At 41.9% G+C, this 18104-nt stretch overlaps 1 protein-coding gene across 14 annotated transcripts in view; it reads left to right on the top strand.

The window, feature by feature from the left end:
- The window catches only part of LOC146672536 (phospholipase D1-like), a 34292-nt gene extending 25838 nt beyond the window's left edge, over positions 1-8454 (top strand). For 9 of the 14 annotated variants that reach the window (XM_085401325.1, XM_085401322.1, XM_085401321.1 and 6 more), the window contains 3 exons: positions 1642-2238; positions 2564-2750; positions 6423-6521. In XM_085401325.1, coding sequence (XP_085257451.1) covers positions 1735-2238; positions 2564-2750; positions 6423-6478 — 747 coding nt within the window. In that variant the 5' untranslated portion in view covers positions 1642-1734 and the 3' untranslated portion in view covers positions 6479-6521. Of the gene's footprint in view, positions 1-1641; positions 2239-2563; positions 2751-5687; positions 6540-6829; positions 7596-7933 lie in introns of those variants that run through there. The other 5 variants (XR_014910360.1, XM_085401329.1, XM_085401328.1 and 2 more) reach the window with 5 other exon arrangements.
- The last annotated feature ends 9650 nt before the right edge of the window (positions 8455-18104 follow it).

Genomic DNA, 18104 nt, shown 5'->3' with positions numbered 1-18104 from the left:
TTGAAGGCCCTGAGTACTTTCTCCCACACTGAAAACACTGGGATGATCACATTATTTGAACATTACCTAATAAGACTGATTCAGCACAGACAGTTATGTTAAACTTTCCTAGCAGTCCTTCACAAACAGGGAACAGTCTGTCTATTCTCTCCATCTGTCAGCTGCTGCTGGCTCTTCCTCCTCCTCTTCCTCACACACTGCTGAGTTTGTCCTGGTGGATCATCAGGGCTGCAAAGCCTCACAGATGATGTGCAGCAGTGGCTCCCTCAGTCTGTCCTCACTCTGGACACTTGCAGCTTATCACACATGGAAATCAAATGTGTGATAAGCTGCAGGATTCAAACACAAGTGTAACTTATAAACACATGTTCATACTTTTATTCCACAATCAGAGAGAAAGAAACAGAGAGAGAGTGCAGGACAGACAGACAGGTGACAGTCTCAGGTGTACACACTGCTACACAACAGCACCAGAGAAGCAGGATTTAGTGTTTGTGTTATTACGAGTGTAAACAAGAAGAGTTCCAGATGGTGCAGTGGACACATGTGTGACTGCTGTGATTAAAGCATCTTTCTTTCAGCTTAACGAGTGAACCGTCAGCTCGTTCAAACACACGTTAAAGTGCGTTTGGCTCGACACCACCGAACAGAGGCAGCAATATAACACAGCTAACATTAACAGTGCAGTGGATCCTGCTTGTGCCGTGATGTTCAGGACTGCAAACCGAGCAGCATCACTGACTTTCAGCTTGTTGTGTTTGTGGATATATGACTGACTTTAATTATCCACAAAATCATCACATTCTCTGTCAGATTAAGGTCGACTATTGAATGGCGTATATTTTAAAGGCTTTAAAACCAAGTTAACGCTGAAAGTACAAACATCACTAATGTCACATAACTCTGCCGACAAGGCATAGCTATGGCTATGAAATGGTAAATGGCCTGTATTTGTATAGCGCTTTTCTAGTCCCTAAGGACCCCAAAGCGCTTCACACTACATTCAGTCATTCACACATTCACACACTGGCGATGGCAAGCTACATTGTAGCCACAGCTGCCCTGGGGCGTACTGACAGAGGCGAGGCTGCCGGACACTGGCGCCACCGGGCCCTCTGACCACCACCAGTAGGCAAACATGGGGTTATTATCTTGCCCAAGGATATTTGGCATGCAGCCAGGAGGCAGCCTGGGATTGAACTACCGACCTTCTGATTAGTGGCTGACCTGCTCTGCCACCTGAGCTACAGCCGCCCCTTTGTGTATCACTTCTTCATTATGAAAGATGTCATTAATGCACTAGTAATGTCTCATCTGGAGTATTGTTCAATCATTTGGTCAGCAGCTAATAAGACAGATCTTAACAGACTTCAGTTAGTCCAGAATAAGGCGTCCAGATTAGTGTGAAGATGTTCATACTATACTAATATTGATAAAATGCATAATAACCTTTCTTGGCTTAACACCAGGTTGGATGTAATGTGTTAGAACTACCAGCAGGTGGGGATAAGAGACCTTTAAGGTGTTTGGTGCCACGCTCCACCTTCAGGTTTAAAACTAGTGTTAATGGAGTTTGAAGGTTGAGTTTGTTCCACGACTGCATTTCACTCACTGCCTCTGTTTGTATCTCTGTCACTGCAGGACCAACATGGAGCCAGAAGTCAGCGCTCTCAGGAGGCCGACAAACCTCACAGAAGAAAGGGAGAGAAAAAACACACCTGTGACGAGTGTGGGATGGAGTTTACTCTGAAGGCTTCACTAAAACAGCATCAGGTCATCCACACTGGAGAGAGACCGTTCAGCTGTGACTTGTGTGGAAAGTCTTTTTCCTTGAAGCGTTCCCTAAAACAACACCAACTCATCCACAGTGGAGTTAAAGCGTACAGCTGTGATCAGTGTGGCAGAGCTTTTACTCAAAGTAGCCACTTACAGAGGCATCTAGTTACCCACTCTGGAATTAAGCCATACAGCTGTGACATCTGTGGAAAAACTTTCAGCCAGAGAGGGAGCCGAAATACACACCTACGCATTCACACCAGACATGATGTGTACTGCTGTGAACAGTGTGGCAAACAGTTTACAACTCACACACACTTGCAACGACACATGTTTACCCACACTGAGGAGAGACCTTATCAATGTGACCTGTGTGAGAAGACTTTTAAATCTCCACGTCACCTGAGAGAACACCAACAGATCCACACCAGAAAGAGACTCTACAAGTGCAGTTACTGTGAGGTATGTATTTATATTGTTATCTTGTCATTTTAGCCTGACTGTTTGGAACAACTCTGCTCATTAAACTGTGTTAGCATGTTAGCAATTCTACTGCCTGGAAAAGCAGCTCTGAGTGATTATTCAGATTTTCCTTTCAGTTATGATTTTAGTATTACTGTAGTATTATGGTGGTAGTATTGGAGTTATTGCAGCCCAGTAAACTGAGTGTGTTAACTGAAACAGTCAAATGTAGTTGGACGTCTGCAGAGATGCTCTTTATTTCAGGCGACGTTCAGGATACAAATGTTGAAGGACTGACTTACACTGTCTTTGTGTCTTTGTTTAGAAGCAGAGCGACACAGATGGATCCAGTTCTCAACCCTGTCATCACTGTGGTGGTGGGAAAGACTTTCATTGTGACCTCTGTGGAAAAACTTTCAGTCGGCAAAAGACCCTAAAAAGACATCAACGTAGACACACTAGAGACAAACTGAAATACTGCAAAGAATGTGGGAGAAGCTTCACCACACCAAGTGATTTAAAACGACATGAACTGATTCACAGTGGGGTTAAAAAGCACCTCTGTGATCAGTGTGGGTCATCCTTCACCACTGCAGGTCAGCTTAAATCACACAAACGAGTCCACACAGGAGAGAAACCACACAAGTGCAGACACTGTGAGAGAAGCTTCTCACAGTCAGGTAATCGTAACATTCATGAACGTGCACACATGGAAGGAAACTACAGCTGTGACCAGTGTGACAAGAGCTTCAGGAATCTCAGTTCATACTCTGCACACAAACGATCCCACGTTACTAATAAACTGTTTCACTGTTACCAATGTGCCCAAACATTCACCTCATTGTCTGCTCTGTGCAAACATCAGCGCGATCACTCAGGGCTGAAATCACTCCCATCACTGGATCACAGTGAATTCGAAGACACAGAAAGATCCTCTGGTTTCCTCTGGTCAGACTCAAAAAGCTTGAGATCAGGCTCCACAGAGTTCAGATAGAATCATTTAAACTTGTGTTGAACTGAACTGGTTGCTGGGCTGAACTTCTACATAATACAGATCTACATGGGATCTTCTTTTCTGTTGTTTTACTGAGTCAGTTTTGTCCTTTTTTCTCTGTCCTGGTTTTGCTCGTCTGTAAATGATTGAAACTCAGTCAAATAGTTCATTGTTCTCCAGCAAAACGTTTTGGAAACTCATGTTTAACCTTTAAAACTCTGACATGTTTTAGCACACAAGGCTTCATCGGGGAGTTCACTCATGATTGGACCATGAGAACAAAAGTTTTTAGTTCTTTCAAAGAGAGTCTTGGAGATGTTTGATGTTTCTGTTTTTCTGAAACCACCTGAAAGAAAAACTATTTTTCTTGCTTTATGTAGTGTGGAAGTTTTTAATGTTTCTTCATCTGTGATGTTCTTGAATGTGTTCACGTGAAGATGGTACAAATAAACTGTCCTTTCAGCTTTAGCTCCTAATTTATTCATTATTTATGGATGTGGCACAGCAGCCGTCTCTTGATTAACACATGGAGGGCTCGGGATCTGATGGTGTCGTCTCCCTAATTTGCCCACTCAGTAAATCTCACTCATGGCCAAGAAATTGAAATAAACCTTGTTTCCCTGCTGGATAGTGATCCACTGTAACTCTGCTCCTCCTTCCTGTTTAGGATTTCTGTGGCTGAAGTAAAATTCCCTCCATCCATCACTTATCCCAGCTAACCCAAAGTGAAATAAAGTTTTGCTGGTCTTAAAAAAGCATTACAATAATGGGCATTACCAATGCAAACTGAATGATACAGAAGATGAAAGAAGAGACTTTGATCAGTTAATAAAGCTCATGATCTGGATTCATTGTGGCTGCTACACAGATACTTCTGGGTCACTTCTCTCAGTTAGGAACCTTCCTCACCAAACTGACTGTTGGACCACACCCCTGGTTTCATGAGAAATTGTTTCAGCCATGATTTCTCTTCCTGTATTTCAGAGTAAAGACTGAAGTGACAAATGGAAGCATGTTTAAAAAACACAATGTGAGAGAGACGTTGAGGTCCTTAGAAGTTACCCTGGGTTTTTCTGTCACCCTGCTAGATGTTACACACCTTGTTATTGGACTGATTTCTACTGCTGGACGACTCCTGCGGAGAGTAACATTACTCTTACTAATTAGCTCCCTTTCACACCTTTGGGGATATTTATTTCTGTGTTTGCAGCGCTGTGAGCCAGAACAGCGAGAGAAAAATCTGCAACAGCGACGAGCCGAATGCTTACGTGAATCGCAGCAGCTGCACATGTGCTACGCTGAATTAGAGGATATCTTTGCTCTGGATTTCTATTTCTACTTTTTCATTTCTATATGATTCTTCTTGCATCTAAACAAAGATGATTCAATTTGCTAAATGTTGATGGCTCTTCGTGCTCAGGTGTAAATGAGACGTAATATTTGCTCTTGGTTTGGTTCTCCTGTACAGAACCTTGCAGTACAACAGAAACCTAAAAACATTATTTGTAGTTGTTATTCTTAGTTGTTCTGCTGCCTAAATACCACAGGGTCTGATTATGAAGTTATTGAGCAGCACATACTTTACGACCTGCTTAAGTTCGAGGTCACAGCGTCTGTAGAGCAGCTGGAACATAATGAAGTCTACAAGGTTAAAGTTTTCTCTTCAGTTATTGTTCTTTCTGCTGCTTGGTTTGATGGATCTGAGAGCTTTTGTTTTTATTATTGTTATTATAATTATCATTAATATTTTACTCTCTAGAAGCTTTAAAATAGTGTTTGTGTTTGAAAAAATTGATTTAAGAATTGAACAGAAACATCTGTCCTTCTGAAAATCGCCCAAAGGCACGGAGACAAAGTCAAAGGATGCAACCTGTAACTTTCTCTTCCTTCATGTCAGGACCATCATCCATGATTTATATAAAATGCATATAGCAACAGTAGCACTTTAGTTTGGACTTTATGATTTCTGTAACTGGAAAATATTATTTTGTTTAAAGACAGAAGTGACCGCATAGTTGCAACATCAAAGGGAAATATTAATTAATTAGCATCAAGTATATTTGTTGCTTAAGCGTTTGCACTATAACTTAAGTAGGATTATAACTTTTAAGGAAGGAAAGATTTCAGATATTTAGTTCACTGTTTCAGTTATTTTATATGAAATTAAAACATTTACGTTGGTCAAATATGATGCTCTAAATCAAATAAAAGTTTGAAAATAAATGATGTATTTTTAAATGCTGCAACAAATGTTCACAAAAAGTAACTATAATTAAAACCAGTTAAACAAAATCAAATGTTTGAATCATGCTTAACCAAATGCCAGGCTGGAGAGCTGAACCTAAAGTATACGTAGAAAGATTTCAACATCTGAGCAGTTTTTAATGTTTTTATCACATATAAATGTCACAGCAGTGGGTCCTGGCCCAATGCTTTGTGTTTTTGGTTTTCTTTGACTCTTGTTTTTCTTGCTTTTTGTTCTTCTTATTTATCAGGCTCTCAGTAATCTTAGTTCTCCCTCCCTCAGTGTTCATTTCAGCCTGTGTTTAGTTTCTGTTCCCGTGTCCCACGTTTCATCGTTTCATGTCGAGTCAGCCCTGTCTCTCTGTTTCCTGTGTCTCCCCAGTCAGCCCCGCCTCCCTCGGGCACTCATGTGTGATACAGAGTAATAAACCTGACTACATTTGCTACACTCTCTTTATTACCTGTTACTTTAAAACTCATACACTAATTATGTCTGCCCATCTCTCTAATGTGAAGGTCAAAGGTCAACATCCCAGTGACATAAGAATAATCCCAAAGGGGCAAAGGCAGCGGTTAATTTAGCACATTTAGCATTAAGGGTACAGCAAGGATATACTTTTACTTATTGTGGCAGGGGTGTGGTCTCTGGCCTGCTGCAGTGGAGGCTGGTGGCGGGACGTTGGACGGCACAGGTGAGGGTGATGGCGCTCATGACTCTCCCCTTTATAGTGACGGAGGAGACTGGCGTGGGGGAAGCGTGTAGTGGAGGAAGCCGAGGAGAGAGCTGGTTTCTGGCTACAAAGACGGCGTCAAACCAGAAAAGATTGCTCGTGGTCAAATAATGTGTCAATCAGCTGTGAATCAAACTGTGTGTGGCTCAGTTCATGTCACAGTGTTGTTTAGTATATCTTCACTTGTCTCACTCTCCTTCTGTTCTGTCCATCAGGACGATCCTCAGCGCTTACACAGATCCTCCATCGATGTTTTGGATCCAATCAGTGATCAGTTCTACGAGGAGGCCTGGATGTTCACCAGCGCTCGCTACACCTCCATCTACCAGAAGGTGAGTGTACTCCTTTGTACTCAGATTAACATTTTACTTCTTAAAATACATTTTCATATATGAGCTTTCTATTATTTCATGGGCCATTTAATCAATATTAAAATTACAAGCATATCAACAAAGGTGAAGCTGGTTTTTTCCACTTGCTGTCACACAGTCATGGAGGAATACAATAAATACATAATCAGTCATAGATCCTGAACAATGACATTAAAACAAAGTCTGTGGCTCTAAAAACTAAACAGTATAAAGACATGCTCCAAGCTGCTGTTTCTCTCCTACTCCTCTAGGTTTTCCACTGTCGGCCATCCAGCGATGCTGGAGGGCTACCTGGCCAATGCTGGCCTACACAAAGAGGTCCCGGCTCGGAGGAGCTGAAGAAGATCCTTGCCTTCCTCGTCAGTTTCCTCTTCAGTTCCTATCCCAACAAAACCTTCTTGCACCTATTAGCTCCAAAGAGGCTATGGTGCCCGTGGAGGTCTGGACCTGAGGCCTGTGCTCATCACGTGGATAGAAAACACTCTGACACCATTCTGGAGGTCTGATGGGACTCTGACCAAAACACAGATGAAATAAAACTTGTGGCTGGAGCTTTTAAAATTACTTTTTCACCTCATAGATTAATGCTCATGATTGCATGTTAGCAAGACAGCATCTCCCCAAGGTGAAACTCTCAGGAGACATTTACTCTTAAACTGTAATCTGGTTGAGACTACTTGAGGAGATCTTAGTAGCGAGTATGTGGATTTAGTCTCTTCACCAACAGCAGACAGACCCATGCCAAGAAAGCAGACATGTTCTCAAAGAAAGCCGAGAGCAGAGATTGGAAAAAGCTAAAAAGAAAAAGCTGCAGCTTCAGACGACTATCTGCCTGTAAGGCTGAAAAAGTCCAGTTACGCTCTATTTTGGAAAAGCTCCCAGTTTTGGTAACCTGGACTTTTATTTCCCCTCTTCTGCTACAGATGTTGACTGTGACCTCAGAGGCCAACTGGACCACACAGCTGCAGCAGGAGTGAGGGAGAGGAGTCTTCATCCAGCTTCAAAGAAAACATCCAGGTAAAGTGACGTGGATCAGTGGATAAAGCCGTCTCCACTTTCAAAGGAGATCCTCTGAGAGAGAGACTCTCTGAGCCATTTTAGCCTCAAATTATAGGACTTTATAGTACAGCAACACTTTTAAAGGACAAAAATAACATAAACTGTGACTGTAATACAAACAAAGTATTGCATGTGTTTTTAAAAGTGTTCCTCCGATGGGCAGGATATCACTATTAGACTGTCCCACCAGCCAACTTCAACAAGAGACCACAGCAGCATTCAGTGATCAGCACAGATGTTCCTCTAACACTCAGCATCTGATCCCTGTTGGTCTGTGTGCTTCTGCTTTTGCTCAGTTAGAAACCCTGCAGCAACCCGACCCAAAACTGTGTCTTCTTGTTGGCCTCAACGTTGAAGTGTCAAACGTCCAACATCTGGAAAGGAAACCACGCCAGTGTACTGTGATGTTTCACCAACATGTGGCAGACGCTGGTCCTGCCTTTCATGCTGACATCAGCAGAGAGCCCCGCCTACCTCAAAGCCTCCCCTGTCATGTATTGATCAGGATGATTATGAAGATGAGCGAGTGCAAATAAGACTGTAAAAGTCCACGAGCAGAATGTTTGGATGCTTTCTAATGATTCATGAATATCATGAGAGTGTTTGTGTGTTTTGTCTTTTCTTTGCTGACGTTTGTTACTAACAAAGACAATTTACGCTCTGTGTGTGTTTTCATCCTTACCAGCCGCACTCTAACTGCAATGAAGGAAACAAACTGTAGAAATGGTCGACTCAGTGACTTCATAAAATATTGAAGTGGTTCAGGTAGAGCCAGTTTTTAAATGACCATGAACACTGAGCGTATTGTATCTGTACAGCATGTTTCTCTATTAGACAGATTTGTAACAGAGGCCTTGCTCTCAGTAAGTTTGAAATCCTTTTCTGATTTCTTTTGTAATCTCTGATCTTTGTGTATCCTGCTCAGTTTGCGTGCTGCCTGTAGGAGTTTCTGTCTTTGTATTTGAAGAGAATTCATTGAATATACTCAGCTGCTTCCCTTTGGTGCCTCACACATCACTGAAGTTTTTCAGTGTCCAGTTATTTGTTTTTAATAGCTGTTTGAATTCTCTGTATGTTTGACCCTGTAGACTGTTTAATGGACTGCTCGTCTTCCTGTTTGTAACCACTGCCTGTTTAGGACTAAAGATTTGGATTTTTGACTTTAACACAGCCTCTGCGTGTCGTCCCTTTGTGTCCTCGTCCTCTGTGAATGTGTCACAGATGTTTTCATGATAATAACACAGCTTTCCCACAGTGGCTTGCAGCAGCATTTATTCACAGCACATTTGAGAAAGGTTCAGATTAACTCGATGAGTTTATATTCAGAATGATTCTGACAGTGGGCCACTGTGAATTGTGATCTTTCATCAGGTCAATGTTTAAGTTCAGTATTTCAAAGCAGGAGCTATGAACAGTCATCATGTTGGCATTAGAATTATTATTATTAATCATTATTAATAATGTCGTTACTCATGTATAACTTTGATTAGTATACATGAATTTTATCAATAGTAAAAATAATGAATAATTCATGTGTAACTTTTATTGTGTTTTGTATATTAATTATATTTAAATAGAGATGTTGACCCTGTCTCTACAGTAGCATCAGTGTAACATACATTATTGGTCCAAGCTGTCATAAATGGGGAGCCTGATCCTTTATTATGAAAACATGACGAGTATTTTTCTTGTCAGTTGGGAAGAAGTTGGTCTTTTTTTCCTTCTTTTTGCTCAGTTTGTCTTTTCTTTGATAATTGAAACTCTGATCAAACCTACTCATGTTCACAGCATGTAAAAGCAACTGACAGTCCGTGGCATTGTTGTTTGTAGAGGTGCAGTGTAGTGGGAGCATAAATCAAAAGAAAACAGTAACATTTATGTAATAAAACATCTGAATGAAAATGAACAGGCCCTTTATGAACTTCAAAGGGATCTGAAAACAACACTTTTTAAAAGAGTATCTTGGGGTGTAGGTGGTCAAAATAGAAAACTGAGCTGAGACTCTAAGTTCAATCCATCCATTGGTTTTTACTTAGGAGGAAGAAATGTCAGGCTGGTGCAGGCTGGTTAGGTGCATGTGGTTATCTTTACCTAAATGAGTTCACTTTGTGGCTGCCAGGTTGGGCAGAAGTACCTGTCCCCTGTTAGGCTTAGCAAGGTTCTCCAGGAGTTTCTCCATGGGTAGAGCTTCTAGCTCCTCCAGCACATCTGTGGCCGTGCAGGCTGCCACTTTCTTGGTTGCTCTTTTTACCCCACTGGTGGATGAGCTGCAATGGTCTCCATTTGTCCCATATGTGTTTACTTCTTCTTCTTCTTTTGCATATTAAACACATTATTCTGTTTCTATGTATTTGCTATGATTTGCTATTTGTTAAGTAACATTGCTTCACTCACTATGCCGGGTTTGTGTGTGGAAGCATTCAGTTGCTGGCAAATCAAACATTCTGCAAATGAAGCTGAATACTCAGTTACATGTTTCTTTACATTTTATTATGTTACAGATTAAGTCATTTGTTCTTACTTTGTTTGTCTTTCCAGTCTTCATGAGGGTCAGGTGTGGGGAAACGCCCGCCCGGCATTTCCTCATTTTAAAGTCCTGCTGATGTCACACATGACATCAGCAGGTCAAACCAAGTGGAGGGGTTTGTTTGTCCATAGAGATGCTTCCTTTTGTTTGTTTTAAGGTTTAAATGGATTTGTTGAATGTGTTTCTTTTCATCAATACTGCCATTTAGTTGTGTAAATGTGCATGTTAGAAGTGTGAAGAGGTTTTGTGTTTAGAAATTGTTAGCAGAGCTGCCCTGTGCAGCATTTATGGCATAATACTTTTAAGGGAGAATAAAAAGTCGACACATACATCTCATTCCTGACGGAGGACTCTACCACAACCCCTCTCCAGTCCATTCACAGAGTCATTGCATGATAAGACATGGATAGGATATGGGCGGGGCCTTTTACCGTCATTTTATTAAGGCACAAAGTACAAACACCTGTGGACACATAATCCAACACCCCCACTTGTACACAGGTTGGGGGGAAAAACAATCCTCCAAAAAAAACATCTTATATTCCAAACACGAATCCAGAGAATTTGTCTAACTTAGACTTTGAGACTGGTTTCGTCATCATATCTGCTACCATTGACTCAGTTGGACAGTAATCAATGAGCACTTTTCTTTCATGTACAGCTGACCTTATAAAATGATATTTCACATCAATGTGTTTACGTCTTTGTCTGTTCACTGGATTCTTTGACAAAGCGATTGTTCCCTGATTGTCCTCCAAAATCATAGGTATTTCATACTCAAACTCATCAAGATCTTGAATCAAATAAGTCAAATACATACATTCCTGAATTGTTGCTGCTAATGCCATGTATTCGGCTTCACATGTTGATAGTGCTGTAGTTGTCTGCTTTTTGGTTTTCCATGATGCTAAATGGCCTGCATTTGTATAGCGCTTTTCTAGTCCATAGGACCCCAAAGCGCTTTACACTACATTCAGTCATTCACCCATTCACACACACATTCACACACTGGCGATAGCAAGCTACATTGTAGCCACAGCTGCCCTGGGGCGCACTGACAGAGGCGAGGCTGCCGGACACAGGCGCCACCGGGCCCTCTGACCACCACCAGTAGGCAAACACGGGGTTAGTATCTTGCCCAAGGATATTTGGCATGCAGCCAGGGTGCAGCCTGGGATCGAACCACCGACCTTCTGATTAGTGGCTGACCTGCTCTGCCACCTGAGCTACAGCCACCCCTGATATCAAAGGACCATTTTCATTTAGGCTTACACAATAACCTGTCATACTGCGTCTATCAGAAACATCGGATGCCCAATCTGCATCACTGTATGCTTGTAGACCCAGTTTTCCACTTGAACATTTCCTAAAACACAGTTCTCTCCCTCGACTACCTTTTAAATACCTCAAAACATGTTTCACTGCTGTCCAATCATCAACAGTTGGCGCATTGAAATGTTGTGACAGTTTGCTGACAACATAGCTTAAATCAGGTCGCGTACAATGGCTCAGATAGATAAGACATCCTACCGCTTCACGATATCTCCTCACATCTGGTAATGTCTCGAATTTATCAGAATGAGTCCATTTCTGTTCACAGGGTGTTAACCGTGGCTTACAGTTTTGCATGTTAAATCTCTTTAAAATGTTCTCAATATATATTTTCTGTGACATTGTGACACATTCTTTTTCTTGAAGAAAATCTATTCCTAGAAAATGGTTAAGCTTCCCCAGATCTTTCATTTGGAATTTAGAAGAGAGCATTTCTTTCACGCCTGAAAGCACATTTTCATTGTTAGCTGCAATGAGTAAATCATCCACCCACACTATGATGATTACTTTTTCACTTTCAGTTTCTTTTGAATACACACAATGATCAGCAATATTTTGTCTAAATCCACAATTGCTTAAATAGTCATGTAAGGTTTGATTCCAGTTACGACCCGATTGCTTCAGCCCATAAAGTGATTTCTTTAGTCTGTACACCAGTTTATTAGTCTCACTTGATTCTATCTCAAAACCTTCTGGTTGTTGTATATATATTTCTTCATTTATTGGTGCATGTAAATAGGCGGTTTTTACATCCATCTGGTGAACCAACATATCATCCTGAACCACTTTCTGCATCAAAACTCTCACACTCGATAAATTAGCAGTCGGTGAAAAAGTCTCCTCATAATCAACTCCTTTTGTTTGACTAAAACCTTTAGCCACAAATCGAGCTTTATATCTGTCTGATCCGTCTGAGTTCTTTTTAACGGCATAAACCCATTTACCCCCCACTGCTTTCTTTCCCTCTGGTAAGGTGGTTAAAGTAAATGTGTCATTCTCCTTAAGGGATTGAATTTCTTCACTCATCGCTCTTTCCCATTCTTTTGACTTGCTTGACACAATAGCTTCGCTAAATGATGTGGGTATTTCACACAACAATCTGTAGCAATAATCAACACTGGTTTGCATCTGTTCATTTTCACACTCTTTCACATCCGTGATATAATCACTCAAATAATCAGGTCTCTTTCTGATTCTGGATGGATAACGTGTAGCTCCAGCATCTACTTTATCATCAGTTTTAACCTCAGACTCAGTTTGACTGCTTTCACTACCATCCTGAACATCCTCATCCTTCGTCTGTTTGGACCCACCATCTTTTCTGGATTCATAAACCTCATCTTCACACATCTGATCACTCTGTGTTTGTTGATCCATTGTCACGGGATTTAGTATTTTTATCAATCTGTGCTTTTCAACTTTCCCGGTTTTTGGGAAATAGATCAAATATGCTGGACTGTTTTTGTCATATCCCAAGAAAACACCTTTGTCGCATCTTGGATCCAGCTTTCCCCTATTTTGTTTATAAGCATAGCACAATGATCCGAATTTTTTCATTCTAGAAAGATCAGGTCTTTTTCCAGTTAACATCTTATACGCTGTCTGACCTGTGCGTTTATTAAAACACCGGTTCCGAATCACTCCCGCGGTTTGTACTGCATATGGCCATAAAGACTTTGGCAATTCGCTCTCAACTAACATGCATCTCGCCATGTCAAAAAGTGTACGCCAGTTCCTCTCTGCTGTTCCGTTTTGATGAGGCGAATATGGCGCCGAAGTTTCCTGCCTAATGCCGTGTCTACTTAACAAATCTCTGAACTGTCTACTTGTAAATTCAGTTCCATTATCAGAACGAATGCACTTGATTTTCCCATACGATGCCACCTCTGCAATAAATCTTTCAGTTGCCTGAGTTGTATCACTTTTGTGTTTCAGATTATATACAAATGTTGCACCTGAATAATCATCAACAAACGACAAAACATACTTAAACCCTTCTTTAGAGTTTGGCGTAATCGGACCAGCTAAATCCGTATGTACCAACTCTAATGCTGCCCTGGCCTTTTCATCTGGTTCTCGGTTCCTAGTTTGAGTAAACTTCCCTTGTATACAGGCTTCACATTGCATATTTTTGTTGATTTTACCCTTAATTTCCATTCCATCAACGACATTTTGCAAATTTTGAACATCCTCATAATTACAGTGCCCTAGGATTTCATGCCACGTTTGCATATCAAAACATCCATTACATTTCTCCTCAAACTCTTGCACAGTATTTATAAAGAACAGTCTCTCATGTTCACATATAGGGAATTTTGTTCCATCAACATGTTTAAGAAAACTGTCCCCGTGTTTGAAAACCACAGTGGCTCCGTTACTAGTAGCTGCTTTTACTGACAAAATGTCCTGTGGAAACGATGGAATGTAGAGTGCTTGTTTCAATGTTACCTTGTGACTTCGTCCTTTACTGTCAATCATACTTATCTCAGCATCTCCTCGCCGCTTTGCAGCTCCTCTGCTCCGCCTTCCGTCAGCCAACTCTACACAATGAGCCTCGGGTCGAAATGTATCATCAAACGTCTTAAAACTCTCGAGCTTCGTAAAGATATGTGACGTCGCTCCCGTATCCACCAGTAGCTGATTGTTCAGCATCTCCCGGCCGCCGTCCGGGACCCTCTGGGGTTCGGAGCCCGTCTTGAACGCGTAGTCCTTCTCCATAACCCCTCTCGCTTCATCCCGTCTCAGCTTCCTTCTACAGGTCGCATCTTTGTGTGTACTACTCCGGCAAAAACTGCACCATACTCTGGATTGGCACGTTCTTGCAGTGTGTCCCTTTAGTCCACATTTAAAACACACAATCTCATTATTCTTTGATCTTCGGTCGTCTGCTCGCCAAAAAGTAGAATCCTGGTCTAATTGCACTTTTGTCCTCATTACGTTGTCATCAGTTACAGCCGCACGCATTCTCTCGGTTTCTTCATAACTTCTGAGTTTTACTTTAAACTCTGAGAATGTGATTTTTGCTTCGCTCTGTGTAACGTGCACAATCAGGGGTTTAAACCTCTCTGGTAGACCTCTCATTATCATTGCGATCAGAAGTCCATCAGTTAATTGCTCACCCGCATTTTTTAACACTGTGATAATTGCTTCTGCTCGGATAATATAGTCCGTCACACTTTCATTCTTTTCATTTGTGAGAGAAGTAAGTTCGGTGTACAGACTTATAATCCGTGGCTTGCCCACTCCTGCATAATGACCTCTCAAAATTCTTAGAGCTTTCCGTCCGTCATCAACTGCATCTCTCATAACTAACGATAAACTTTTGTCATCTAGAAAGTGTATCAACTCTGCATATGCTTCTGCATTTTTGTCATCATCTTCACCTTCGGCTTCTCCATCACCCTCAGCCTTCAAGATGACATCTTTCAAACCTTGTAGTCTGAGATGACCAAGGAACTTTGTTTCCCATATCTCATATTTCCTTTCATCTCCATCAAACTGCAAACAGGAATATCGACTGCCCGACTCTGCCGTGCGTCTGCTCATGATGCTCAAAATCGCTTACTCACTCAATCGTGCCAAACTTTTAACACCTGCCGGTATCTTGCGGTTTCAGGAAACGCTGCCCTTCCTTTGGCAGTTACAGGACCTCCTCTTTACTGCTGTCTGGGCCCATAACCTGTTAGCAGAGCTGCCCTGTGCAGCATTTATGGCATAATACTTTTAAGGGAGAATAAAAAGTCGACACATACATCTCATTCCTGACGGAGGACTCTACCACAACCCCTCTCCAGTCCATTCACAGAGTCATTGCATGATAAGACATGGATAGGATATGGGCGGGGCCTTTTACCGTCATTTTATTAAGGCACAAAGTACAAACACCTGTGGACACATAATCCAACAGAAATGTATAGAAACCAATCATTTACTGACAGCATGTCTGATGGAAATAAGTGCAGATTATGTATGAAGTCTAACTGCACACAGTAACCGTGTTACAATAAGGACTTAACAGCGCCCTCTGCTGGAGTGTTTCAGTACTGCGTTAACTAGAATACACCACCTCCTCCTCACACCACCTGCTACAGCTCTACTCTTCTATGACTACAGTCATCCACAGCACTGATGTGAGGTCACATGGTTCATATGTAAGGAGCACAGCTGACCTCAGGTCAGTTTAATGACTGTGAGCAGCAGCTGTGTTATTGTCACTGTGACAGGGAGACACTCTCAGACAGCGCTCATGTCAGCTTGTTCTCATGCAGGAGGATCAGGAGCTCCATGTTTGTCTTTCTGTTTGAATCATGATGTGTTTGTGCCATCAGAGTCTGTCATGAGTACTCAGGGTTTCACAGCAGCTCTTCTGGATGCTGACGAGGACTCCAACCTCACGTTTCACCTCTCTGAGCTTCTGATGTCTGTGAACACTCGTGTTTCTTCTCTGGGCTCATCTGGACAAAAACACCTTTCTGTGTTTGGCTGCAGCCTCATTCTGACTGACAGGAAGTGTGTTATCCATGAGCTGCACTTCTGTGAGGAAGTTTCCTGCTGTGTTTCCTGTCTGTGGACAAACACGAGTGTTCCAGCTGAGGACTTGGTTCCTTCCACCTGTCCATACAGGACATCACGCTGTCTGCAGCTCTGTAAATGCAGCTCCAGGTCCTTCCACGTGCTGCTCTGTATTTGTGCAGTTTGTAGTGTGTCCTGGGAAACGTAGCACACATGGTGTTCTTCTGCTGTTTCCTCCTTTCACTGAGTGTGAAACACTGACGCTGTGCTGTTGTTCACAGAGGGGAGCTGATTCTAGCTGCAGCTGGACTCTGTCATCTAACTGAATGTGTTGGTGCTGATCACGGGGCTCTGAGGGGGGAGCAGCAGGAGGACTCTGGATGCTGACGTCAGTGTATCTGTGGAAGCTCCCACAGCGTGTCTGTCATTCAATATTGTGCTGTATATTGTATCTATGCAAAGATGAACAGACTGTGTGTTCACTGGTCTCTGTGCTGCAGCTCTGATGTCATCATCACTCCCTCCTCCACCCTCAGCAGTCCCAGCATGCTGCTGTGGTGCACCCCACCCTCACTCTACACCTGAGCCACAGACCACACCCTCCACCTCAATATACACCACAGTTTTCTCTGCTGTGGAAATGAGATCAGGAGGAAATCATCATTATTATTATTTAATAAACGCTCACATTAATGTGGGCTTATTTGTTTCATATTAGAAACATTAGTTGAGTGTTTTTAGTATAAAATGGTCAAAGTCCCTCTTTTTGCTCCTCCCCTCACCTGTGGATGGGCGCTGCTGTTACCGTGGTGACAGCTTGGATGTGTTTCAGTCCTGCCTGGTTATCACTGCAGGAATCTTTCACATTTATTACAGGTAATAACTCTGATTTTTCTGTGTATTATGAACCAAATGTATCCTGATACACACAGAGATGGATGAGCAGAGGGTTTTTTTGCAGTTTATGTAGTTACTATGGACTTAATGCATACATATTATTAAAATTAGGGCTATAACAGTTGTATTGATGTATAGCAACTTGAAATGCTCCCACAAATGGCTCCACAGCATGTAAAAATATAACAAAAGCTCTGGCGGACTTGGTTCTGTGGTCAGTCTTAAAGGGTGAAGTTAAACTCTGTAATCTTCACTGTGTCACAGAGTTCAGTGAGTCCCGTTATTCACAGTATCAATCAGATCATCAGAGAACAGCTGATCAGCAATCAGTGGTGCCAACAGCGCCTCCTGTGGTGAGAGGATGCAATAATGCAATGTAGCATTTTTCCACTCAACACTTGCAGTCATGGAAACTGTCTGTTGGATCTGTGTGACGTTGCTTTCTTGGTTAGAGTTCCTCACAAATGTCCAGATGATTCTTCTAATGAGGCGTCGACCATGTTTGCAGCTCTTTGGAAGAAAACGTCGCCCTTTGCCATCCTTACTTTTCTTTGACTTCTTCAAATGCAGCTGAACTCCAGCTGGTATTTTCTTGGACTTTGCAGCTGTTTCTGGTCATCAGTTCATTCCTGCAAACCTCTGAAGCTGAACAACAATGATGCTGCATTGCTGGCTGATCCCAAAAGGTTGATTCTGTTCATCTGGACGTTTTCAGAAACGTTTGCTCACTGATCAGGTGACTTCTTCAGTCTCAGCTGACTGCAGCTTTACAAGCTTACAAACAGCACATTTGCACAATGACTGAAAGCAGCAGCACCTGATATATATGATACTAATATAATACATATACATATATAATCCATACTAATGATGAAGGAACTGAGCTCACAGTCCATTGTTCATTCAGTGAACTACTCAGTTTATTTTGGGCCTCAGAAATGCTCACTCTGTTTGTACATCACTGTCAGCAATAGACTCATTCTGCTGTGTGGACAGGAACACATGTGACATCACTTCCTGTTTGTTTGTGACTGAAGAAGTTTACAAGGAATCATTTAGAAGAGTTTCAAACATCAACTGATTGAATCCATGAATCTGAAAACGTGTTTGTGAGTGAAAGAGACAGACATGTACAGACTGAACTATCTGTTCAACAGTCAGAGTGTTTCTGTAACAGGAGACACTCTTTACACTCCACT

The sequence above is a fragment of the Rhamphochromis longiceps genome, linkage group LG3 (assembly GCF_057381845.1).
Source record: "Rhamphochromis longiceps isolate RC_006_pf linkage group LG3, R_longiceps_female_GT1.1, whole genome shotgun sequence".
In the NCBI taxonomy this organism is placed as follows: Eukaryota; Metazoa; Chordata; class Actinopteri; order Cichliformes; family Cichlidae; genus Rhamphochromis; species Rhamphochromis longiceps.
Note: the sequence above shows the minus strand (reverse complement) of the source record. Positions and strands in the feature narration are given on the sequence as shown.